This window comes from Nicotiana tomentosiformis, chromosome 2 (assembly GCF_000390325.3).
Source record: "Nicotiana tomentosiformis chromosome 2, ASM39032v3, whole genome shotgun sequence".
NCBI lineage: Eukaryota > Viridiplantae > Streptophyta > Magnoliopsida > Solanales > Solanaceae > Nicotiana > Nicotiana tomentosiformis.
Window position 1 is genome coordinate 121089994 of NC_090813.1, and position 25672 is coordinate 121115665.

Sequence of the window (25672 nt, forward strand, 5' to 3'; positions counted from 1 at the left end):
AGAAAAGACGGATCGACTAACAATGGTTGAATCGGCACGATGATGGCAATGATCAGTTCCTTCAGCGCATTGAATTATGTATGTGATTTGTGGCGGTACGTTCGAGGGTTGACGGCTGCCGTAATTGATTTTATTTGGAGAAATTCAAGTATTATGACATGTTATGTGTAGAGGAATCCCAGAAGAGTTATGGTGATTTAGACCACTACTTGAGGCCGGTATTTTTTACGGATATGGGAATTCAGTCACGTGTTGCAATAGTTCTCTTGAAATGAGTTAAGAAGAAGGTTTCTATATGATGAAGTGTTTACCCTATTAGTGGTTCGGGAGTTATGATGGAATTCTTGTACTCCTACACATTGGCGTGGTTAAGTGAACTAAGTAGCATGGGATTTGAAAGTTGAGGATTTAAGATTTCGGTTCGATGTTGACAAGGATGTCGTGAGCTCGGATGAGCAGGAAAGGGATTTAGATGTTTAAAGTGAGATTGTGTTGTTTTTGGCATCATCTAAGGTAGATGTCAGGTGTAAGAAACCTTGTGTATTGATTTGTGGATTCTTGATATGTTTTACATCATTAGTGTAACCGGTAGCATGGATGTGCAGACTTGTTACGTGGGGCGGACAGTCGTGGGAGCATGTCTCACGGAAAGATTGTGTAAGAGTGACATGTAGTCACTTGATTGAGTGAAGATTGAAACCAAGTATGAAGATTGTGGTAATATCGCTGATTCGAGAATTTATGCCTGGAGGGCGCTTGGTTCATTTGGTTGTGGACTGTGGAAGTTTGTTTCGATTATGGTGGCTATTCTTGTATGTTATGCGAAAAAGGGTTATTATGGATCCTTAAAAGGTTATTAGCCTAGTACGGTGCGATCAGAATCTGCTTGAAATCTGTGGATGGATTTAAATATGAATACGGGCTCTATATCAGGCCGGATGTGTTCATTTCAGCATAAAAGCTCCCTATGGAGGAGTATTCGGATGTTGGATGTCGTTTAGTCGTCGGTTATTTCATGTAATACTACATTGTGTCGTGTAAGTTATGAAATGACTTGATAAAATTCTTATGTGTTGAGGTTCCGCGTAGCGATGGTGTTGTGTGAGCGGGATGGATCTCGAGACTCAGATCATATATCGCAACTTAGTTGTGCTTGAGTTTTGTAGCGTATGGCGTTGTCGGTCCTTCCAGGGATGATATTATGCACTGAGCGTGCTTGTGTCCGATATTCGAATATTTTGTAGTAATGGGCATTCTAGCTCGGTAAGTATTTTCTTATAGATTCTTTTTGTGCGGATCGGGTAGCACGCCGCCACGGGTATATTTTTTGGATAGGGTTGCACGCCGCAACGGTATCATGTGTGGATCAGGTTGTACGCCGCAACACTATGATGTCGAGTACAGTCGCCTATATTCTATTTTGTGTGTTTTGTGTCCCTTTTTCTAAGGAAGGTTCATGACACCTTTTCAGTTGTCTAATTAGTCACGTGGGTTGAGTAATCCTTTCGAGAGTTCGTTTTCCTTATGTATCGCAATCGAGTCCGTAGCTTATTATCTAATTGTGGCATCATATGAGGATTTTTGATCGTGTCTGAGGTGGTTTATTGCCTGAGCAACTTATACTTGGTGAGACGAGATTATTGGATTCGGGATCACCGCGATCGGATTATATGGAGTGTAATAAAGAGCAAATACCATTATTTGGTTATAAGGAGACAGTGGTTCTTGTCAGAAGGAGAAACTCAATAATTGTTGACTCGGCAGTTGGTTATGAATTTCTACACATTTCTTCCATCGTGAAAGCATTTCAAGAGTTGGAACAGGACTTAAATGTATCATGAGGTATGCTGTGAACAACAGATTCGTGGAATTTTGGCTATTGTTATCGAATGATGTTATTATAGTCATGTGAATGATGCGGTGCATGGTCTAAATTCAACAAAGGTATGCAATCATGTATTGGTGCATCGTGTAGTGATTGATACGACATTCATAGGTGGAAACATGCATGGTGGAGAATTTTGGATGTTAGAATTGGGCTCTAAGGTTTATTTGCCTAAATAAAGGGGAGAATTTTAAGATTGGCTTGAGTTAATGTGTTCAACTGGGTGTGGTAGCACGGGTAGGTGCACGAGGTGTTAAACAATAATTTTGGATAACTTCGGAACACTCCTTAGCATGTTCGAGGACGAACGTATATTTAAGTGAGAGAGAATGTAACGATCCAATCGGTTATTTTGCCTTTTAGAATCCCGTTCCCCTAAATAAAACTTCTCGTATGTGACTTAATGATTTATGACTTATGGGGATGGTTGGTTCGAGATTTGGAAGTGTTTGGATTGAAATCGGAACACTTGATTCCTTAAGTTGGCTTTAAAAGGCCAAGTTTGACTTTGGTCAACATTTTGAGTAAACAGACTCGGATCAGTATTTTGACAGTTTCGGTAGGTACGTATTGTGATTTGGGACTTGGGCGTATGCCCGGAATCAAATTCCGAGGTCCCTAGCCCGAGATATGAAATTTTGATGAAATAGTTCAAATAGTGACCGGATGTCGAATTATGTGCAAACGAGCCCAGAATAGAATTTTGATAATTCCAACAGCTCTGTATGGTAATTTTAGACTTAGGAGCATGATCGAAATTTTATTTGAAAGTCCGTAGTGAAATTAGGCTTGAAATGACTAAAACAAGAATTTAAGTTTGGAAGTTTGACCGAGGAGTTGACTTTTTGATACCGGAGTCAGAATACAGTTCCGAAAATTTTTATAGCTCCGTTATATTATTTATGACTTGTGTGCAAAATTTGAGGTCAATCGGAGTTGATTTGATAGGTTTTGGCATCGAATGTAAAAGTTGGAAATTTTAAGTTTCATTAAGCTTGAATTGGAGCATAATTCGTGGTTTTAGCGTCGTTTTATGTGATTTGAGGTTTCAAATAAGTTCGTATGATGTTGTAAGACTTGTTGGTATATTTGGTTGAGGTCCCGAGGGTCTCCGGTGGATTTCGGGTGGTTAACGGATCGAATTTGGAATTTGAAGAAGAGTTGAGGCAGCTGATATCTGGTGTGATCGCGGGTGCGAAAAATTCATCGCGGGTGCGAAGCCGCAGGTGCGAAAACTCCATCGCGGGTGCGAAGCCGTGGGTGCGAAAACTCCATCGTGGGTGCGAAAAATTCATCGCGGGTGCGAAGCCACAGGTGCGAAAAATTTTACCGCGGGCGCGATGATCGTTGGGCAGTGAGTGTTTAAAGCGGGGATTTGAGCATTTTTGCTCATTTCTTCATTCTTGGACGATCTTGGGAGCTTCTTGAGAGGAGCATTCACCTAGAAACTTGGAGGTAAATTAATTCACACCTATTGCAAGTTAAATATATGGTTTATATATGGATTTAGACATGAAAATTTGTAGAAATTTGGAGTTTTGAAGAAAAACCTAGAAATTATTTTTTATTTTTATTTTTCACCACGGAAATGGTTATGAAATTGGATGGAAATTATATATTTGAGTTCTTGAGATTATAGGTAACGATTCCCTCCGAAAATTTCCAAAATTCGGGCACGTGGTCCCGGATAAATTTTAGAAATTTTACCATTTTGGATAAGGTAATTATTTAATAGATAAATTTCGAATCATTTAGCATATATTAATTATTTTGTATAATATTTGGATAGTTTCGGATTTTTCGGCGTCGAATCGAGAATTCAACGAGACATGATAATCGGAAAGTGGACTTTGAGACGAGGTAAGTTTCTTGTCTAATCTTGTGAGGGGAAAATTACCCTATAGTGATTGAATTAAATAATTATTGTTAATTGCGGGGGCTACATATGCACGAGGTGATGAGAGTCCGTGCGTAGCTACTATTAATGCTAAAGTTCGGGTAGTTTAGGACTCAAAGCATGAATTACTTGTGTAAATTGTATTCTTTATTAATTAAATTAATTGATGTGTATATTGTGAATTGTTATGAAAGGTAGTAAAACATAAAATTTTTATATGCTTAATTTTTGTTTAGATTAAATAAATTGTTCATCCTCTCGAATTTATCTTATAATAAGCATACTCTCATTCCTAGAGATACATAAGAAAAATGTCCTCCTTTCTTGTGGAGCGGGCCGAACGCCTTGGCAAGATAGATGCATCTATGAATCGTACCGCACGTCCCTCGGCAGTGTACACGACACTCTAGATCGGGCCGAACGACCTCGGCAGAAATCGTGCCTAATAATAATAATTACACGATACCTTAATAGTTTATTTCAGCTTGCAAAGCTAATTGATAAATTGGAGAATCCTTGAAATTTAATGAATTATTATTCCTGCTTGTTAAGGAATTAATTATTATTCCTGTAAATGAGATTAATTGATAAATTAGAAATTATTTGAATTAAAGGAATTTAATTAGCATTTGAAGGAATTTGATTATTTCTGCTGGTTAAATAAATTATTGTAAATTCTGTGAATTATGCTAATTTAAATATTCTAGTTTTATTTCAATTATTATTATTGACCCATAGTGAGTGTCAAAGTCGGCTATCTCGTCTTTACCACTTCGAGATTAGGCTTGATACTTACTAGGTACACGTTATTTTCGTACTCATACAGCACTTGTTGTACATTTTATTGTGCAGGTACATCTATGTATAGCGGCCTTGTGGGCGCAGAGGTGTGGTTAATAATTGTGGGGACATAGGTGAGTTGCATTCTATATTACGATCCGCAGCTAACAGAGTCTCTTTCAGAGTTATTATATTTTCCTGTCTAATTTGTATTCTGGACAGATGTTGTATTTTATTTTTCATTCCCTACTAAATACTCATGCACTTGTGCCATCGATTTTTGGGAATGGTTGTGAATTGTTTAGAAATTTAGTTGCTAAAAATATTTATCATTTACTCTATGAGTTTTATCTTTACAATTTCATTGAAGAAATTTTTATTTCAAAAATACTAAAATGGGTAATTAAGTTAATTGATTATGGTTGACTTGCCTGATAGTGGTGTCCGGCACCATCACGGCCTTTTTGAATTTTGGATCGTGACAGGAATAATATTTTTTACACCAAGAACGCCGTCTATAAAGAGATATTAGATCAGATATAAACATATAACATATCATAATTATCTTCGTACAATAAAATATATGTAAATACAAAAATTATATAATTAACCTACCTAAATTCTTAATCTTTGCAAGTTCAGAAGATATCTAATAACTCTGCATTCAACTATTTTGTCAATAATATTTATTTTTTAATTAAATGAATGTTGCACTATCTCGACGCCAATTGCTATTACAAATAATTATTTTTACTCTAAATTTTATACACTTATTTATTGATAAACGCGAAAAATACGTGAAACACACATACACTAAATCTAGTTTGTATATAATTGGTAAATTGTATATCAACTTGTAATTAACCTAAAACCTAAAGAATGAGGGTAAATAAGTTTCTAATGTAGTACATACAGGTAAAAATATCCATTTCAATTAACAAGCCCAATATATACAATTTGTTCATGTCTTCTTTTTCGAGTTTCAATCTGAAATTTTAACCAAAACCACCTCGAATCTTCACCAAATTATCTCAAATTTGAGATATAAACTCCAAAGGATATTCCCAATCATTTGCAACAACACCCAATCAAAACAAAAATTAAATTCATGAAATTTCATTTTCGAATTCAAAGCTTTAAAGCTTTTTAATGATTGTCAATGGAGTTTTTAATGAATTAACATAGTTTCCAATTCAATCTACTCGTTTCTAATTAATACTATTTTGTTTATTGATTCCAAAAAGCTAAAAGAATGATAACTAAAATGATTCTCTTCATCATAGCTAATTTTTTTTTTCTTATTTACTTCCTCGATTTCATAGGATTTGAAGCAAGAACTTTGCTAGGTACTAATCTTCTCTTTTTTTCACTTAACAGTAGTATCATTTTTTCAGTTAATCCACATGAAGATATTAATATAAGAATACTGAGAGAGAGAGAGAGAGAGAGAGAGAGAGAGAGAGAGAGAGAGAGAGAGAGAGAGAGAGAGAGAGAGAGAGCTAAGATGGAATTCCCTATTCAATTCCTAATATAATGAGATACTCATTAATACTAATTTGTATATAATTAGTAAATTGTATATCAACTTGTAATTAACTTAAAACCTAAACAGTGAGGGTAAATAAGTTTCTAATGTAGTACATATAGGTAAAAATATCCCTTTCAATTAACAAGCCCAAATACCTTATAGTCTTTTGTTTGGAATGGGCCTTGCCTCGTTAATCTTTAAATTCAGAAGCCCAAATAGCAGTTTGGATTTTGAATTTCAACACAAATCCCGAATGATTTCGGACCCGCCGATCTCCAAGGGTAGGTCGATTTACTCTTTGAATCGAGCTCCATCCACTTTCCGGCGATTGCAAACGCTCCTCTACCCCTCTTTTCTACAGCGAACTCTTTCTCTGTCAAAATCAAGCTGTAAGTTTCACTATCTGGGTCTCTAATTCCTTCCTTTTCTAATTTCATGCTTCCCTTCTTTCACTAGAAGATAAAAAGCCCTTATTTTTCTGTCAGTCAAATTCACTGGTACCATTAGGTTTTGAGTTTATTTAAAAACAAAACCCTATTTTGATGCCTATGCGAGATTCTTTAAACTATTGCATCTAATTTGCTCGCTTTAGTTAGCTATGTCTGTTAACAACAACAATAACCCTAACAAGAACATGGGAGGATCATCCTCCTTTGGCAATTCACCTCCTTCAAACCCAATTGCACACCTGCAATCCCAATCACAACCCCAACAACAGATGCCCTCCGGATTTCCCGGGTCATTTCAGTTATCTCAGCTCACTGCAGCTCATGCCCAAGCCATTGCTCAAGCACAGTCGAAAGTCCAAGCTCAAGCACACGCGCAAGCTCAAGCACAAGCTGCCCATGCTCAGTTTCAGGCCCAGTTACAAGCTCAGGGTCTGTCCCTTAACCAAGCCCATGCTCTTGGCAATTTTGGTTCTGCAAGTGCCTCCGCAAAACGCTTGCCTCAGAAACCTCCGGTGCGCCCACCTGCATTCGCCGCTGCTAACACGGTTTCCCCAATGAGAACTATGGAGCTTTCGTCTGCTGCGAGAAGGAAAAAGCAGAAGCTTCCCGAGAAGCACTTGCACGAGAAGGTGGCTGCGATTTTGCCCGAATCTGCACTTTATACTCAGCTCCTTGAGTTTGAATCTCGGGTTGATTCTGCCTTGGCAAGAAAGAAAGTTGACATCCAGGAGGCTTTGAAGAATCCGCCTACTATTCAGAAGACGCTTCGTATATATGTATTCAATACTTTTGCTAATCAGATTCGTACTATTCCTAAGAAGCCGAATGCTGAACTGCCTACGTGGACCCTTAAAATCGTAGGAAGGATTTTGGAGGAGGGAATGGATCCTGATCAGGCTGCCATGTTTCAGAAATCAAGCTCCATGTATCCAAAGTTTTCAACTTTTTTCAAAAGAGTCACCATTTCTTTGGACCAGAAACTGTATCCTGATAACCATATTATAATTTGGGATTCTGCGAGATCGCCTGCACCTCAGGACGGCTTCGAGGTCAAGAGAAAGGGAGAGCAAGAGTTCACTGTTAATTTAAGACTAGAATTGAATTACATGCCTGAGAAATATAAGCTTTCACCAGCTTTAACTGAAGTTCTTGGTATTGAGGTTGAGACTCGTCCGAGAATTATCTCTTCTATCTGGCATTATGTTAAGGCTCGAAAGTTGCAGAACCCTGACGATCCTTCTTACTTCAACTGTGATCCTCCGCTTCAGAAAGTTTTCGGGGAAGGAAAGGTTAAATTTACTGCAGTCACGCAAAAGATCACGCCCCATTTGTCTCCTCCACAACCCATACATTTGGAACACAGGATTAAACTTTCTGGTAATAATCCTGCTGGAACTGCATGCTACGATGTATTGGTCGATGTGCCATTTCCCATTCAGAGGGAACTGAATGCTCTGCTGGCCAATACAGAAAAGACCAAAGAGATTGAAGCTTGTGATGAAGCAATTTGTGGTGCCATAAGGAAGATCCATGAGCATCGGAGGAGAAGGGCTTTTTTTCTTGGTTTTAGTCAATCTCCTATTGAGTTTATTAATGCACTTCTAGAATCCCAGACCAAGGATCTGAAAGTTGTTGCCGGGGAGGCGAGTCGCAATGCTGAGAAAGAACGGCGGTCTCAGTTTTATAGCCAACCATGGTATTTTAACTCCGCTGCTACTAGATTTTACTTGCCATTGCATTTTGAGTATATTATATTCTTGGAAGTTAAATTTCTTGTTACCATCCGAAGTAGCTTAATATTTATAGTTTCAGTAATTTGGTAAGAAATACAACAATTCTCACCAAGATAAAAGTGTGTATAACATAAAAAGATCCCCATAAATATTTCTCTTCTTAACTGGCTTAAATTGACAACTAGTAGAGACTAGAGTTCAGTTGCAATTACTTTGATCATTGTTTCATGTGATTTTGTGACAGCTCATGTCGTCTTTGTTTTATTTCATTGCACTAACTTCCTTTGTAGTTGCCTCCCTTTATTTTAAGAAATTTTTTTAACTAAAGTTGTTAAAGAAAGTTTTCTCGTACTTACTTCCCTTTAAGATATGGGCAAAACACAAATGGTTTATGGATGGATCACTTTTAAAAGAAGTTAAAGATGCATTAAATTATTAATATCACTCAAAATGAAACTTAGTACTGACTAAGTAAAGGAGGGTTTTCTCCAAGACAAGTTTAACCAAAAGGTACATTGTGTTTTTACAACTAGATAAGTTGGTGGTGTAATCATCAACTCTTTTATTCGAGATTTTGTGGACCTCATCATGATTGTTGGTAGCTTGTCTATAAGAGATATTTTCCCCTTGTTAATGGTGCACAATTGTGCACTGTGATGTTTGGAGACATTAATGAGCATTATTTTTCATTGTCAGGGTTGAGGATGCTGTTATTCGCTACCTGAATCGCAAGCCAGCTTCTGATGCCCCTGGAAGCGGGTGAACTGAACTGTATTCTTCCCTAGTATCGGATTGTTTTTTGTGGAATTTGTGCAACATCCTAGCATTGTTTTCTCAAGAAGTTAAGAATGTAGGTTCTTGCAATATTGGGTGGGTTAGAGGGAAGAATTTCTTTGAAACAAGGAAAGACGTTGGCTGTTCAAGCGTCTTCCTGTGCTACGAATAGAAGTTCAATGTTTGTATTTTCATTATTTTGGAAGAAAAAAGTTGTTGCTATGTGCGACAAAGCATGTAAAAGTGTAGGATATCTGGATGTTTTGAGATGTCTGATATTAGGAATAGATTATTGTAGGACTTAGAAGTTGGATGCTTTGGTATTCTGATCATGTAAAATTCTAGTATTCCAATTTCCAGCTTCCGATGTCACTGTATTCGCTGTCCGTTTGTTATTCCATCAGTCTCTTCTCCAGGTCCACCTCACTTGATATTATTTGGGTTTGTTACTTAGATGTAAAAATGGTATTGATGTACTAAAGATTTTCCAGTTACACTTTCCAAGAGGATTGGAAATGCTTCTAAAATCCACATCTCACTATGCAATTTTTCTGGAGAAGTTTTCTTCGTTGTCCTTTTTTTGAAAATATTTTTTCAAAAGAATTTGTGTAGAAAATTTTATGAAAGGTGGATTAAGTAGTGGTAGTCAGAAATAGGAACTATTTAGACAAGACTTTGTATTGTGGATGGTGGAGTAAAATGAATCCAACGGAGGGGTACACATATAAACGATTCACATAGTCGAGTTAACTAGTTTGGACTTTGGAGTTGAAGTTAGTTGAATGATTTTAGTATAAGAAAATTTGCAAAATTTTATATCTATAAGTCTCTAGATCTATAAATTTTGATAAAAATAATTAGCTTAATCTAACTTAGCTCGAATAATCAGCAAATTAGTATTCTCTCCGGTCCACAATAAGTGACCAATTTGCCTTGGGCACACACATTAAGGAAATACTAAATTCGACAAAAATAGTTAGTGTGACTAAATAACCCTTGATTAAATGTTACAACATAATTTAATGTGAGGAGTAAAAAACTTTTTAGGGATACGTACATAAGGTAATTTTGGAAAAACAAATTGAATTTTTTCTTGATTATATAAATGGACACTTATTTTGAACTAAAATAAAAGGACAAATTGGTCACTTATTGTGGACCGAATGAAGTACTATGCAATAGTTTAAAGAAATGAGTTTTATGGAGATCATTAATAAACAAAAAAGTGGGAGTTATAGCCTCTTTAGCCAAGCTTTTTTTTTTTTTGTTGCCAAAAGTGTTTTTGACCAAAAATTGATGTGTTTGGCCAAACTTGTAGAAGAAAAAAAAAGTGCTTCTGGGAGAAGCACAATTAGTTTTTGAGAAGCAAGCTTCTAGGAGGCCAAAAATACCTTTTCCCCCCAAAAAAGTACTTTAAAAAAAAATTGAGTTGTTTGACCAATACAGAGAATTACTTTTGGCCAGCAGAAGAAGCAGTTTTTCTTCTTTTGGGAAGAAGCAGAAAATTCTAGCTTCTTCCAAGAAGCAAAAGCAGAAGTAAAAAATTAATTTATTCATGACAAAACTATCCTCACCATAAATTTATATTTTTCAAATTATCCCTTACTAATTTAAGTTTTTCCTTTTCATTTTTGTTTCTAGTTTTTACCATTCTATTAAAATTAAAGATATTATATATATGAATCATATTGTAACTTTCCAAATTCTTTATTGACTTTTCTTGTTTTTGATTTTTTTTTTGTGTGTAATGTCTCGTAACTTTCCAAATTATCTTCTTCTTTTTTCACACTAAACAAATTATCTATATCCTTCTTTGGATTATCAATTCTCTTCCTACAAATAATCATTTATAATTTCTTCTATTATATGCTATTAGTTCCCGAATCTTTAAAACAATAATCAAATCTAATTTGTGAAAATGACCTACAAATAGGTAATAAATTTACAATTGCATTGCATAATCTATCTATATATTATTAAAAAAAGAAGAAAATGTATCCACATCAAGTCAAGTGACAGCCTCACAATAGGCCAATTGGCAATTTAGGACAAAGTTAGTAAGGTTAGGTAATAATTAGTTTCTTTTTAAATTTAAATTTTTAAAAAAATTAAATTATACATCATGTGTTGTTAATAATTAGTTACTCCTTTTGAATTAGTTTAAACATACTTAATTATTATTTTATGGTTTATTTTATATATTTAAAATTATTTCTATTTTATGCTCAATGCCATCTTTCAAGTTTGACGCTCAGAATTATCTAGTTATAACTACCATGGCTATACATAATTTCATCTGACGACATTCTTCTACCGATAAAGAATTCAACTATTATGCTAATGAAGACATTAGTGCAGAGATTGACAAAGGAGATGAGCCTTCTGATATTTAGAAATGCGAGGCAAGTCTTCTACTAATATGGAGGCATTGTGTGATAGAAGTAGAGATAAAATTGTTGAAAAATATTATCATGTGTGAGTGACTTTACTTATTATTTTATGATGGATTATCAATATATAGTAATTTGTGGATAGACTTCTAATTTATACTGAATGATGTATTTTAGTTATTCAAATCATCATATAATAATAAGTAATTATACTAGATAATATCATATGCTTTGGTATAACTATATATGTAAAATTGATTTAATTTTGTAATATGTTTGTTTACTTTATATTTTATATTTTAATAAAATAAAATAAAATAATAATAAAAGTCTCTTTCGATAAATATTTAAGTTCATTTTTCTATTTAAAAAAATGATAAGACCTTGATACTGTCCTTTTTGGTAATTTAACACTCAAAAGTACTTTTTAAAAAGATGGGCCAAACACAATTTGTTTGCCAAATATTACAAAAAAAAAATCTTAAATGAATTGGCCAAACACAAACAGTTTTTTTTTCAAAAGTAATTCTAAAAAAAGTACTTCTAAAAAAAAGTACATTTCAAAATAAGCAGATTTTGACAACTTGGCCAAATTGGCTCTTAAAAATAATTTTTAAAAACTTGACTAATTACTGCTCAAAAATATTTTTCAAATTAGTCAAATACAAATCAATTCCTACTAAAAGTTTTACAAGTTTAGCCAAACTGGCTATAAATCCTATCAGTTTGGCTTAAATAACAAGGAGGTAATAGAAGTCTCTAGACGCAGCTTTAATTGGCGGTAGGGCTAGAACAAACAGGCGAGAAGCTTCAATCGGACTGTGGAGACCTAATTGTTTGGTTTTCTTAGCACAAGAAAAGCATGTAATTTCTCTTCTTCTTCTTTTTCTGGAACACAACTTACCATTTACGATTTATCTGTTAAAATCAAAATCGTTAATAGTTTTTGGCTGTGAATTGTAATGTTGTATATAATAATAGGAGGCATTCGGTAAATCGTCCACCAACACCTGATACACGGGATGATCAAGAAAAGGAGCCTACCCTTAATGAAATTATCAACATTAAGGTCAATTTTTATCAAAAATTTCTTTTGGATACATAGTTTGCAGTTTTTGATTATTCATCAGATGTATAATTTCTGAATGTTTGATTAATTGCTTGTTCAGTTGATTGAGAGTGGGGAAAAAGAACGGTTGAAGGAGCTTTTGAGGGAAAGGCTTGTGGAGTCTGGGTGGAAGGATGAAATGAAAGCTCTTTGTAGGTAATGTCTCTCTCTGACCTTGTTTCAAACACTTGGAAGGATAAAAACTATTGTTAGGAGAAATGTGTTACTTAGCTACTTTTTCAATACATGAGTGTTTCTGATAAAATTCGAACAACACAGAGAAGATTAGATGAGTTTTATTTGTTTCATAGCAACTACTTCCTTGCTCTTTTGCTACAATGAAGCCCCAATTGAAAGTTAATCACTTTTCTTAGTTTGCTGGCAAGTGAAATAACAACCTATTTGACAATCTTGTTCTGTTTATTTTGCTGGCGAGATATATACAATTGTCTACATCCATACCTTGCATCCTAGAGGTGCATGGTTCGATTCTTACCAGGCCTCTCCTTTCCTCTTTCCTCACCCCAGACCTTCCCCACCCTAAAATGAAGGGGAAAGATCCCAAATGGTGTTTGACAAGAATTTAAGGTAATTCAAGTCTTGAAAAATGGAGCCACTTACAAGTAGGGTGCTCCAACTGCCACTTAACTCTTATAATTGATTGATTTCCCCCTTTACTCTTTGACATAACTTTTCCTCACCCATGAAAAATGTAAGAAAAATATTATCTATGTGGTCTTACATACACCAACCATCTGCATACCAAACCCCCACCCCCCCCCCACCCCCCCCCCCAAAAAAAAAAAAAGGACAGAAAAACCTTTTGTGCTACCCTAGCTCTACCAGTGTCCACACTCCACATCTCTCCCCAACTAGTTCTATTTCAACCAGCGAAAAGGAAAGGAAGAAACTCTATTATAACTCTGAAGTCCAACCTTCAAAAACCTCTCAAATCGGATCGCTGCCCCTGATTATTTTAAAACTAATGAACTTTTGTTTTGTAGTTCCAGAACCCTGACAAAAAAGTCACAAGATGTTCTTTCATTTAACCAGACACGCAGATTAAAAAGAATCAATAAATTGGAAAGAAAAATGATTTCTAGAAGTGAAAGTCCTTCAGCATGTTCGTTAGTTATAGTAATTGCAGCGGCTTAAATAGGATTATCAAATGTTGCTAGAAACAATTGCAGTACAAGAAGGATTGAACTTTGACAACAAGCAGCGGTTTAGATTTTGAAGGTAGGTTGGAGAGGGCCTAGAAGAGGATGAGAAGGGATAGAGATGGAAAGGAGATAAGGGATCTAAAGCAAGTAAGGGAAATGAGATACAAAACATCACAGAAGAGGATGTACAAAGGAGGAGAAGAAGGGTTTAGGGAGCCATAAAGAAATTGTTAAAAGGTAAGGGGAGAAGTGAGAGTTGGGGGTCTACTGGAGGTTAAACGATTGCAGAGTTGGTAGGTGAGGTTGTCAAAGTAGGTTATTTGGGGGGGGGGGGGGGGGATATGAGATGGGAAGGGGAGGAATGTTGGGGATAGGGTGGGAGGGAAATGAGCATGAAGAGAAATAGGCAAAATAGGGTAGCAGCGAGGCTAGACTTGCTTTATTAGTACAGTAACTTATTCTCCTTGAAGAATAGGAAAATACATACCTTTTTTCCAAATTAACTACTTTAAGATATGTTTTTCTTAAATTATGTGGTATTTTGTGGCCAAAACTTAATTATTTGGTAATACTCCGTTTTATCTTTAAGTTTGAAAATTTTATGTGAACTATCTATTTTTGAGGTGGTTTATTGGTAATTACAGCCAACTTAGGACGCTTAATGTGGCAGAACTTGAGTATAATATGAATGGAAAGTAGATTAGTTCACTAATGAAAAGGTTGTTTAGCTGGACAACTAAAGAGAAGGGAGCTATGTGTAGCATTTGGAGGTACAAGGAAAATAAATGATTGATAAGAACCAAAAAATGTCTCTTTCGAGTTATTATTGATCTATGAGTTTTCCCTGTATTTTCTTTCATCGCCCTGTTCAATAATAAGTCTTGATTATAACAAGGTTGGGGTGGGGGTCTTCGAGACCAAGTTTTGTTTAAGTGGTGAGGGTTATGGCAACTATTACTCTCGAGCTTTCAGCTTTTGATATGCACTTAAACTGTTACTACCTCTGAGGGTAGTTAAGAATAACTATTCCAAGTTTGTGGCTTATTTCTTTATCTTTTATGATCTTTGGTATGCTGGTCGTGTGTTTTGTGTATACGGCAATCGATTCTCAATTTGACACGTAACTTTTGTCACATTCATTCTCTCATCAATACTTTACTTTAGGGAATATGTAAAGAAGAAAGGACGGAACAATGTAACTGTCGACGACCTTGTACATGTGATTACCCCAAAAGGTAGAGGTAAGGGTTCTGTCTTCTCTTTCACTTTTTCTAGACACACACACCTGAAGGAGGAATGGCTGTATGCTTAAAATGTACTCCTTCTGATTATCTTTGTATCCTTTTAAGCAATAAGAGTGCATTGAAGTTGACATATTTCCTTGAGTGCTGTTGGTTCCTTTAAACATACGGCATTGGGAGATTAGATTTTGTGATCCGTCTCTTACTCAATTTCCCAGCTTCATGATTATTGGAATGTTTTAAATAATAAATACTGCCTGCATTTGATAGAATATACACATTGGTGTTCCTTTGTTAAATGTTTTCTGCTGCTTATTGAATTGCAGCTTCAATACCTGATTCCATCAAAGCTGAGCTGCTACAAAGAATTCGTACATTTCTTGTTTCAGCCACTCTTTGATTCAACAGCTTCATATGCATGAAGAAGGTAGCAGTAACGGTGAATATGCTGGGTATGCTTTGACTCATTCATCTTGGGGCGCTCCTGGTCTAGATTATGACAACAATGGAGGAACTTGGAGCCATATGAGAAGATGGGTCATTGGTGGTTGTCTGCATTGAGGGGCCAGTTCAGAGTTCAACCACTGCATCGCCCCTCACCTTTTAGTGTCCAAATTATCTGTTTTCTGACTGTTGCTGGCCTTTAAGAGTAGTTTTGTATTGCATTACCTGCGCAGCACAATCCCCCTTCTGTTTTCACTTTTTTATTGTTGTGTACTGGGGTTTGGTAAGAGGCAGTTGGATGTGTTTTCTCTGGCTTTGTTTTAATTCTTACACGCATAAAGATTTGGGTTCACCATCTTAGTTTGCTTCTGTCTTGCGTCTGACCTCTGTACCCTAAAGCGCCAAAGCATCGAGGGGTTTTAACATCCTTTTGAGCATATGTAGGTAACAGGCAATTGATTACTCCCTCTAATTCACTTTATGTGGCTGAATTTGATTCGGGCATGTTGTTTAAGAAAGTCTTGTGAAAAACGTGACATGACATATCTGTGGGTATAAAAGGCGTGCGATTTGTAGTTAAAAATGTAATCATTGTCTTAGGATGGGATTAGTAAGGAAAGTATTACATAAAATAGAACATATCATGATTATTAAACTAAAATGATTTGTGTGCATCATCCGCTGTGGTAGTCGGGCATAACAGTTTCAATCCCTCGTCAACCTGATCCATCATTCTTTCCTTTGCTTAACGAGTTTTATCATGGCTTTAATTACTCGATGTGTGTTTCTATGATAATCAACGGGGTGATGTCTTTGCTAGGATCTTACTCCAGTTGTGGTCTATAATTTGCAAGATAGTTCTAAAATAAGGATATTCTTTGTTGGCACAGTTTCACCATTCAATTCAATACCCTTGTAGCCCGAAGAATTTGGTGGACAAGCCCACTGCACCCCCTCAAAAAGAGAAGAAATAACGGCTTGAATGTCCTATTTCACAAATTGGATGAAACAAAGTCGAAATGCAGATATGAAATGACATTTCAATCTTGACCCATTACATAGGCATCATTACTTCTCAAGTTCATTGTAAGATTACAAGACTAACTTTGGAACGCTTCTATTTAAGCATCTCCAGACAAAATCACACACTTAATTGGCTAAATTAGCCAACCCTACTATTCAGAACCTCTCTCAGCCAGACTTGTACCAAAGCTTGCACTTTGGAAATCGGCGGAAAACACATTCCACACAGTGAAAAGCGCCATAAAACAACATCATTCACATAGACTGCTAGAGTTTATTTATACCAAGTAGTTCATGAAAGGCTGCCGCTTAAACACCAGATTTTTCACAGAGATCCAGCAAGTCCAAAGTCTGCAAACAAATCAGGTGTTAGGCATCGTGACTCTCCACTCTTGCGATAGTACTTACATAAGGACTCAAAACTATGATATACGTTCTCATCTTACCTCGGGTACAGAGAGCTCAAGACGGAATTTGGGTCCATCATAATGATGCAAAACTGGTCTAAAAGCATCTTCCTCCAAAGGCTTACCTAGTTTCCTAACACGGATCCTCACCTAAATGTGAAGTACAGAAAACTCAAAACTAAATAGATCCTTCAAGAACCTAGAGGAAAATGAGCAGTAACTCATTACTTTACCTGAGCAGGGAATCTTGACTCTCCTTTACACTTTTTGTCTTCCCAAGCAGTTGGATCAATGTTGGAACCTCCAAAACTTGCTGCCTGTCAAGAAAAATAGTTACAGAGATTGTTATAGTGGAGATTCATTGTGCTGCTGTTGACGCATGAACGAATACTCAAATCTGAATGATTGATACTTGTTCTGACATCTTTGTTTATCGCATAAAACAACTAAGGCAGAAAAATGATCCCTTTAGAGAAGCTATCTTGAAAAAGGAAGCTAGTAGTGCTCATCTTCAACAATTTATAGTACTTGGAACTAATTTTGACAAGAACGAGGCCGGTGAGTTAATACTCAATGCAAAAGTAGTAGTATGAAGCCCTCACCAGTATCACTGCACGGCAATGCTTCAAACCCTAACCTTTGGAGATAACAAAGTCCTAACACTATAGTTAAAAGAAAATAGAACTACAAAAAAGTTGTTTTTCTCTGCTCTATGAAGAAAATTCTTATAATATGCACAGCAGCCATGTGCATGTCCGAGGATGCTTTTGTCTTGCAATATTCTATGGGCGTTAAACACCCTTTATTTATAAAGATGTGAACAAGCAGATGTTATCATGTTTTAGAACACCGGCAAAAACAGTGTTGTTGGACAAACCTCAAAGGTGCCATACAACTGGTGAGTAGTGTAATTGTAGAGGAACAAGGGTAACCCTGGTGTTATTGCCCGCACGGAATCTCTATACCTTGGAGGTAGACCTGAAAAAGAAAGATTGGAGTTGAGATGTGATAAAAACGAATATACTTCCAGCACCATATTTATCAATGACTTCAACTTTCTCTGCAGTTTGCTCTATTGGCACAAATTGAACTGTATAAGCTTTTAGATTCTATAAAATTAGGATCTCACTTTTTTTCCCCTCTCACAAGTGATTCAAACTCTCATCAGCCACAAACAGTGAAATGTTAAAGCAGCTAAAATGCATAAAAACTGACATTTCAAGAAAAGGACTTCTTTTTTAGTTAAATCCCCACTCATGCTTTCACCTGCTGCGGTGGTGCCGAGTTTGGCATTGACCTCGTATACTAATATTGTTAACAAAAAGTACAAAGTAGGGGGGACATAAACATAACCTCCAATCCTACTGGTGGTTACTCTAGTCAACTATCTTGCTAAAGAAGTAAAGATGGTTTAACTAGTCAACCAAGAAGAGAACATTCATTCTCTTAAATGTGGTATTACTTCATTATTTCAGTCACGCTGTTGACCAAACAGGTTAGGTTCAATATGCACTGAAGATGTTTATAACCTACTGTATACAAGCCATAAGTTCTACACTTTCTTATGCCAAACAAACAAGTCCATTTAGTTAAAAAAAAGATTAAAAGATCATAGAAAAGTTACCAAACAGCTGGCGCTTCAAGTCTTCCTGCATCGTGTCATTGTTGCAGACAAATATATACCCTCCAAGAACTTCATTCCTGGGCAGTGTCTCAGCAGCAGGCAAAGTCTTAAACCTTTTTTCAACAGCATTATTCCCATTCGTATTCTCACTATTGTTGATGTTGCATTGTTCATTCATGTGGTTGCTGTTGAACTTGATAAAAGACATATTTCCCAAGCCGTTGACATTGGGTTTCGGATAAACTGAATTAATGTTACAAACGCCATTCCTAACGGAACTCTTAGTCATATTTTCAGTCATCATGCTATCCAAATTTAACATGTTAAAGTTAAGGCTTTCACACTTGTTATACTCCTGATAACCAAGATAATCCCTGGGCCTAATTTCCGCTGATCCCTTCGAAAAGTCAAGGTTATTCCTCCGCTCACCCTTGGACTTTATCTGCTCCGCCAATTTTATAGCAGCCGTTGTCCATTTATGATCTTCCGACACTTTTGATTGGCCTCGAAGCTCATCCCCAAATTGCCAATAGCTGTGCATATTCTCCATGTTGCAGTTTGACTACTAAATTATACAGCTCGAGAATCTGCATAACATACATTTTAGCGGAACCAAAAATCAGATGAAAAGCACTAATAAGTGAGTCCGTCATAAAATTTCAGGCTATATTCTGGATATCACAGCAAAAGGAGTTAAAATCAAAGCACTTCATAGTATACGATACTAGCTTTTACTGAACAAATACTACTTGAATTACACTATGGATCAGCTAATAGTGACAACACAACAATATCAGCTTCAAAGTGTCAATATGGGGTGATTAGGAAGTTGGGAACAATAATCATAATAAAGAAAACTTAAAAATTTATGGTAATTGTGTCAACAACAGCTTTCTTAGGAGAAAACTGAAAAAACTTAACCAAAGTTTTCAGTAACCAGTACAGAAAATAGTTGAAATCCAAATAAGAAACAATACTAAGTGTGATGAAATCAAGCCCAAACATGGTCAGGTAGACAATTTAAGCAATATTGACCCAATGAATAAGAGATAAGATCATCAAATTGGAAATGCAGCAATATGCTGCTTAGTTTAAACTTTAAACTAACATAGAAGCAGCCAAGCAGGTCATCAAATAAATTTATTTAGCTAAAAATATGAAGAGCTTACTTGAAATTTGATCAACCAAAATATTCTTCAATCACAATAACCCTAGAATTTGGGATCCATAGCTAAAACATAAAGCTGCAAAGCAAGAAAAGTGAGAAGCTAGTACCAGTACCAGGTATTTTGAAACTTTACTTTACACCTAATACTTTAAGCTGGCAACACTTTATGTAACTTAAATTTACATTTCTGACATTAGATATTATTTCAAATTTTAAGGTGGAGCCTGTATGAATTGAATGATTAAATCACGCGCTTTAGGTGACGTGTGTGGCCAGCTTCAGATACTTGACGTCTTGACCATCACTGGATGATTAAAGTAGTAATGCACGCGCTATCTGTGCGAATGTGTATGGATTTGTATGTGTGGTCAGACATCGGTGTCGTAAATGTAATTTAAAGGGCTGTCGGTTGAACAAGAAACACGGGCCACCAATCCCGTACTTGGTTTTGGGCCAGTTAAAGTTTCCTGACCCGACTGAAAAGAGCCCAAATGCCACAGCACTGGTCTGATCCATACAACCAGAAAAAGGAAAGAGCCCATATATATATATTAGATGTTGATTTTTTTTCGCTTTCTTCATCTGATATATATATATATATATATATATATATATATATATATATATATATATATATATATATGAACGTGCGTTGCACGTTAATAATGACACATGATGATTTAAATATTTATTTATATGAAGGAACAATAAAATTTAATTAATAAGAGAAATTTTATGTATAATAATATAACAATCATCTAAATGCTGAAAAATATTATTACATTAGCATAATACGTGAATTTAAAATAAAAGGACATCATCAAAACTTACACAAATGATCAATTTTTTCATGTTAGTTAGATAATTATGTATTATAGTTTAAAAGTATTTAATGTGATGGTATCTTAAAGAACACTTCTTTGTGGACAATATTCTTTTTTGTATATGTTTTCTCATAATGTTTTGGTTGCTCTGCCTTAACTAGAACTCTTTTTGTCAATCTTGATATCTCTCTTTAAAGTGCAACATACAATTGTTCGTGCAAGAAAATATATTATGGTTAGTATAGTCCAATATTTAGGATGTTTATCCTTGTACTTTATTTATTATATTTGCAAAACATAAACATACTAAAAATTATTTTCACACAATTTAAAAGAATATTCCTTAGTTTCGGAAGACGAAAGTTGAATTCAACGCTGAGAATATACTTAGAAACACATTGACCAGTATCATAATTTTTGCATGTGTGATGTTATTGTCAAAACTTCTATATACCATTTGTGTGCTATTACATAAGCTATTCGGCGTATTTAAGTTTTTCAGTAGCATGACGAGCATATTTTTCTTCAAAATCAACCTATATACAATGGAAGATCAACTTAGTCTATTATATATACGGTGACACTAACATACGTAAGAAATAATAAACTTGACAACAAACATGTATGGTAGAAGGCCGTTTGGCATTAAAGTATTTAAGTACTCTTCTTGGTAGTAATTATTGGTATCATTTTCTACTAAGCCAAAAACATAAAAATATTTTGTTTTTACTATAAAATTTTTGCAATCAACCTTTTATTTAGTTGATCAACATATTCATTTCTTCTAGCTAAGATATCTTTTTAATTCTATCATACGATTTACACAAATTGCGTTTTAATCTAATGATAGAAATATTTCTTTTATTCAATGCACTACTATTATCATTGGGATTGATAACCAAGTGTTCAGAAATAATCAAATCATCTTTTATTGGATGCTCTTATTCGTTTCCGATACGAAGCAAGAAGACACTAAATACTGGATCTGTTCTCACTTTATATTTTTTGTCAGTTAAATCTTTTTCATTTGAGGCCAAAAGTATAACTTGGCAAACTACCTTTTAAAGTCTCTGCTTTTGTCGATTTTGGAAGTACTGGTAGTACTTAACATAAATTACCTGCCAAACCATTAATTTTTCACTAAACGGTTCATTAATATCCAATATATCTCTAGAACTCTGTTTGATACTTAGCCATAAGTGTTTCATCCTATATTATCAATTTTGCGTTCCTTATAAATTTAGCACCATTGCTCTGCTTTGATATATTTGTGATGGTTATTTAAATTATTTGAAGAGATATATCAAATCTAAAGTGAGCGGCCTTACAATAAAATCGTTGTTGGTACACCACTTGCTATTATTGCTAACAATGTGTAACGACCCGACTTGTCGTTTTAAGAATTTACACCTCGTTCATTGGCTTAAGGTCTCGAGAAGTTTTCGTAATATGTATTATGACCCGTGGGTATGGTCGAGTTTGATTTTCGGAATTTAATTAAAAGAACAATTCTTATTTAGAAACTTAAATGGAAAGAGTTGATCGGAGAGTTAACTTTTGAGCAAACGACCCAGGAGTGGAATTTCGATGATGGCAATAGCTTCGTATGATGATTTCGGACTTAGGCGTATGTTCGGATTTGGATTTGGAAGTCCGTAGGACAATTTGACACATTTTGGCGAAAGTTGGAAAATATAAGATTTTGGAAAAAGTCCAACGGAAGGGTGAATTTTTGATAACGAGGTCAGATTTCGATTTCGGAAATGGGAATATCTCACTTACATCAATTATGACTTGTGTGCAAAATTTGAAGTCATTCCGTATTGATTTGATACGTTTCAGCGCAAAATATAGAAGTTGGAGGATTTGAAAACTTATAATTCGATTTGATGCGCGATTCGTAATTTCGGCGTTGTTTGATGTGGTTTGAAGACTCGACTAAGTTCGTATTGTGCTTTTGGACATGTTGTTATAATTGGTTGAGGTCCCGGGGGCCTCGGGTAAATTTCGAAAAGTTAACGGAGCAATTCAGACTTGGAAGAAGCTGCTGGAAAATGGCAGTAGCTGTTGGATTCGCACCTGCGAAATTTTGGGCACAGGTGCGACCTCGCAGAAGCGAGCTGGGCAGAGCTGGAGGAAGGTCGCAGATGTGGACAGCCTTCCGCACCTGCGCAATCGCAGGTGCGATATTTGCTACGCAAAAGCGACGAGGCAGCGCAGAAGCGGAAATGCTGCGCACCTGCGATCAGCGCAGAAGCGGAACTGGCTCCGTAGGTGCGAGCTTTGTGGCTGGGCAGTAACATCGCAGAAGCGTGTATTCGCTCGCAAAAGCGAACACGCATGTGCGAAAATGAGTCCGCATGTGTGAAACTGGGCAGAATCATAAGGACCAAAAATGGTCATTTTTGGCATTTCGTTTTGGAATTTTTGGAGCTCGAATTTGGGCGATTCTGGAGGGATTTTTCACAAGTTTGGTTGGGGTAAGTGTTCTATATCCTAAAGTGATTATATTTCATGAATCTATGATTATATTCATCATTTAATTCGTATTTAAATGGAAGAAATCAAGATTTCTATAAAATCTTCCAAAAACAAAAATTTAAGATTTGAAGGTCGAGTTGTTATTGGAATTCAATAAAATTGGTATGGTTGAACTCGTATCGAAATGAGTGTTCGGATTTCGTGAAAATTATGTCGGGTTCCGAGGGGCGAGCCCCGCATTGACTTTTGTTGACTTTTTGGAATAAATTTTTAAGTCGACGTATTATTATCCAGAATTGTTTCCGATGAATTTTAATGAAGTTATACAATTAATTTGGATAGATTTGAGCTGTACGGAGGTCAATTCAAGCAAGAAGGCGATTTTGGAATATCGTCATAACTTCAAAGAGGTAAGTGTCTTGCTTAACCTCGAGTGGGAGAATTACCCATTAGGCATTGAGTCTTATGTATCATTTGTGAAATGTGAAAAGCCGTGTACGCGAGGTGACGAGTACGTACTCGGGCTTATATGTGCAAATTTTTATTGGATTAAAGTCTTAGGCATTATTGTGTAGTAAATTGGATAATCGTGGATAATTAATAAATCATCTATTTGCTATGACTAAATCCTTGTTGTTGAATTTATTTTTATATGACAATTTGATGAAATTACTACTTGTATATTTATGTGAATTCCGTGAGTTTGATGGTTAATATTTCTTGAAATTTAATTTTATTATGGATTTTTCATCTGCAAATAATTATTTTTGGGTGTTATATATATTGTGTGGAGCCTTGGGCTATTTGTTGTGAAATTAATTGATTTTGTTATATCTTTGGAATTTGGTTGTGGCCATTGGGCAAATTATGATATGATTTGATTTTGTTATGTTGCCGTAATAATTTTCGGTGTAAATTATTGTACTGTGTGAGTTATTATTTTGGGGAGATAAGGGTGACATTTCAGTGTTGTTGTGTTTGTTAGAATATTGTCGGGGCAGAGCGATAAGGGTGGCTATAGTAACGATAAGGGTGGCAATAAGAGCGATAAGGGTGGCTATTGATATTGTCTGGGCGGAGCGATAAGGGTGGCTATAAGAGTGATAAGGGTGGCAATAGGAGCGATAAGGGGTGGCTATTGTCAGGGACGATATGTGATGATGTGGGGTTGTGGTGTTGATAATTTTCATGTGATGTTGTGATTTTCTTGTGTTTACTTTTATACCTTGTGCAATTTGTCTTGTTGTTGGTAAATTGATAACAATCTGATTTATGTTAAAATTGAGAGCATGTGGCTATTGCCAGGCAGATTATAAATTGAAATGTGGGCACGAAATGCCGTGAGTAAATAATGAGGATATTTGGCACGTGAATTGCCCGTGCAATTGTGATATGAAATGTGGGGCACGAGGTGTTGTGATGAAATGATAATGATATTTGGCACGTGAATTGTCCGTGCAGTTGTGAGATGAAATGAGGGCATGGGGTGCCGGAAAAATATGATGATTTAATTATGGGTACGAGGTGCCGTGGAAATATGAAAATGGGCCGAGACCCGTGTTTACGAAAAATATGAAAATAGGTTGAGATCCGTATTTTTATGACTATGAAATGAGGTGTCACATGGTGACTTTTTAATTGAAAGAATTATATTCAAAATATTTATTTGGAAGGATTTTTATTCAAAAAGAATTATATGAAAGAATTGTATTTGAAAGATATTTATTTGAGGAAATTATATTTGAAAAGATTTATTGAAAGAATTATATTTGAAAAATAATTATTTGAGAAAACTACATTTGAAAAAGAGTTATTTGGAAGAATTAAATGTGAAGGATATTTATTTGAAAAACTTGAATTAATTGGGCGTACATTTATTTATTAATTGTTGAGTGATATTTATGGTATTCTTGTTGTCTTGCTGCGCATACCACTGGTTGTTTTATCCTGCTCTTATTGCTATCTGTTTCCTAGTATTTTGTATATTATATTGCACAGGTTATTAGACTAGTGAGTGTCTTGACTGTACCTCGTCTCTACTCCATTGAGGTTAGTCTTGATACTTACTGGGTACCGACCGTGGCGTACTCATACTACACTTCTGCATATTTTTGTGCAGAGCCAGGTATTGAAGATAGCGGACTTGAACAAAGTTAAAGCGGGATCGTAAGGATTCAAGGTAGAGCTGCTCGATCGTCGCAGTCCCTTGTAGTCTTTTCATTTCATTGTACTGTTAACTTGTAATCAAATAGTATTGTACATTCGGTCCTCGTGATCGTTCTATGTATTCAGTTAGAGTTCGTAACTCAGTACTACCAGTCTTGGGAGGTTGTATATTTATATTTGTTCCACTGTTGGTTTTGATTACTTATTTAATTAAAAAAATAGCTTCAAAAATGTAATGGAAATCGGCTTACCTAGTCTTAGAGACTATGTGCCATCACGACTCCCATGGTGGAATTTTGGGCCGTGACACAATGCCATGCCTCTTAATATGATATTTGCAAGTAATGCGTGACATACAAACATTATTTCGATTTCTCTAGAGGCATCTACAAAGAATAATCATGTTATATATCACGACCCAATTTCACTTATAGGTCGTGATGGCGCCCAACACTACAGCTAGGCAAGCCAACTAATAAATTAAACGTATATTGATTAAACTTTTAATCTAAGAAAAATAATAAAATACCAAATTCTACCAATGTGTGTGCCAAAACCTAGTGTCACAAGTGTATGAGCATCTATTA

General features: G+C 35.6%; 3 protein-coding genes across 3 annotated transcripts; 2 read left to right on the forward strand and 1 right to left on the reverse strand.

Moving 5' to 3' along the window:
• The first annotated feature begins 6321 nt into the window (after positions 1-6321).
• Positions 6322-9423, forward strand: LOC104096496 (SWI/SNF complex component SNF12 homolog). Its single transcript, XM_009602876.4, has 2 exons — positions 6322-8235; positions 8969-9423. Exons 1-2 carry the CDS (start codon positions 6689-6691, stop codon positions 9033-9035), a joined length of 1614 nt encoding a protein of 537 aa, XP_009601171.1. The 5' UTR covers positions 6322-6688; the 3' UTR covers positions 9036-9423.
• A 2724-nt stretch (positions 9424-12147) lies between these two features.
• Positions 12148-15747, forward strand: LOC104096495 (transcription and mRNA export factor ENY2). Its single transcript, XM_009602874.3, has 5 exons — positions 12148-12300; positions 12418-12505; positions 12606-12700; positions 14872-14948; positions 15275-15747. Coding segments are annotated over exons 1-5 (336 nt in total). The 5' UTR covers positions 12148-12298; the 3' UTR covers positions 15349-15747.
• A 649-nt stretch (positions 15748-16396) lies between these two features.
• LOC104096494 (B2 protein-like) lies at positions 16397-19784 on the reverse strand. The gene is made up of 6 exons (XM_009602873.4): positions 19616-19784; positions 18447-19033; positions 17700-17800; positions 17056-17139; positions 16862-16972; positions 16397-16766 (listed from the first exon to the last, which is right to left on the reverse strand). The coding sequence occupies exons 2-6, from the start codon at positions 18994-18996 to the stop codon at positions 16725-16727; spliced, it is 888 nt and encodes a 295-aa protein (XP_009601168.1). The 5' UTR covers positions 18997-19033; positions 19616-19784; the 3' UTR covers positions 16397-16724.
• Positions 19785-25672: the final 5888 nt, after the last annotated feature.

Bases quoted from the DNA above. Each gene is read 5' to 3' on its own strand.
- LOC104096494 (XM_009602873.4), bottom strand. From the start codon at position 18,996: ATGGAGAATATGCACAGCTATTGGCAATTTGGGGATGAGCTTCGAGGC. The intron at 17,801-18,446 runs GTAACTTTTCTA...TTTCTTTTTCAG, and splicing joins CTTGAAGCGCCAGCTGTTTG to GTCTACCTCCAAGGTATAGA. The intron at 16,767-16,861 runs GTAAGATGAGAA...ATTTGTTTGCAG, and splicing joins TTGAGCTCTCTGTACCCGAG to ACTTTGGACTTGCTGGATCT.
- LOC104096496 (XM_009602876.4), top strand. From the start codon at position 6,689: ATGTCTGTTAACAACAACAATAACCCTAACAAGAACATGGGAGGATCA. The intron at 8,236-8,968 runs GTATTTTAACTC...TTTCATTGTCAG, and splicing joins CAGTTTTATAGCCAACCATG to GGTTGAGGATGCTGTTATTC.
- LOC104096495 (XM_009602874.3), top strand. The intron at 12,506-12,605 runs GTCAATTTTTAT...TTGCTTGTTCAG, and splicing joins ATGAAATTATCAACATTAAG to TTGATTGAGAGTGGGGAAAA. The intron at 14,949-15,274 runs GTAAGGGTTCTG...ATTGAATTGCAG, and splicing joins GATTACCCCAAAAGGTAGAG to CTTCAATACCTGATTCCATC.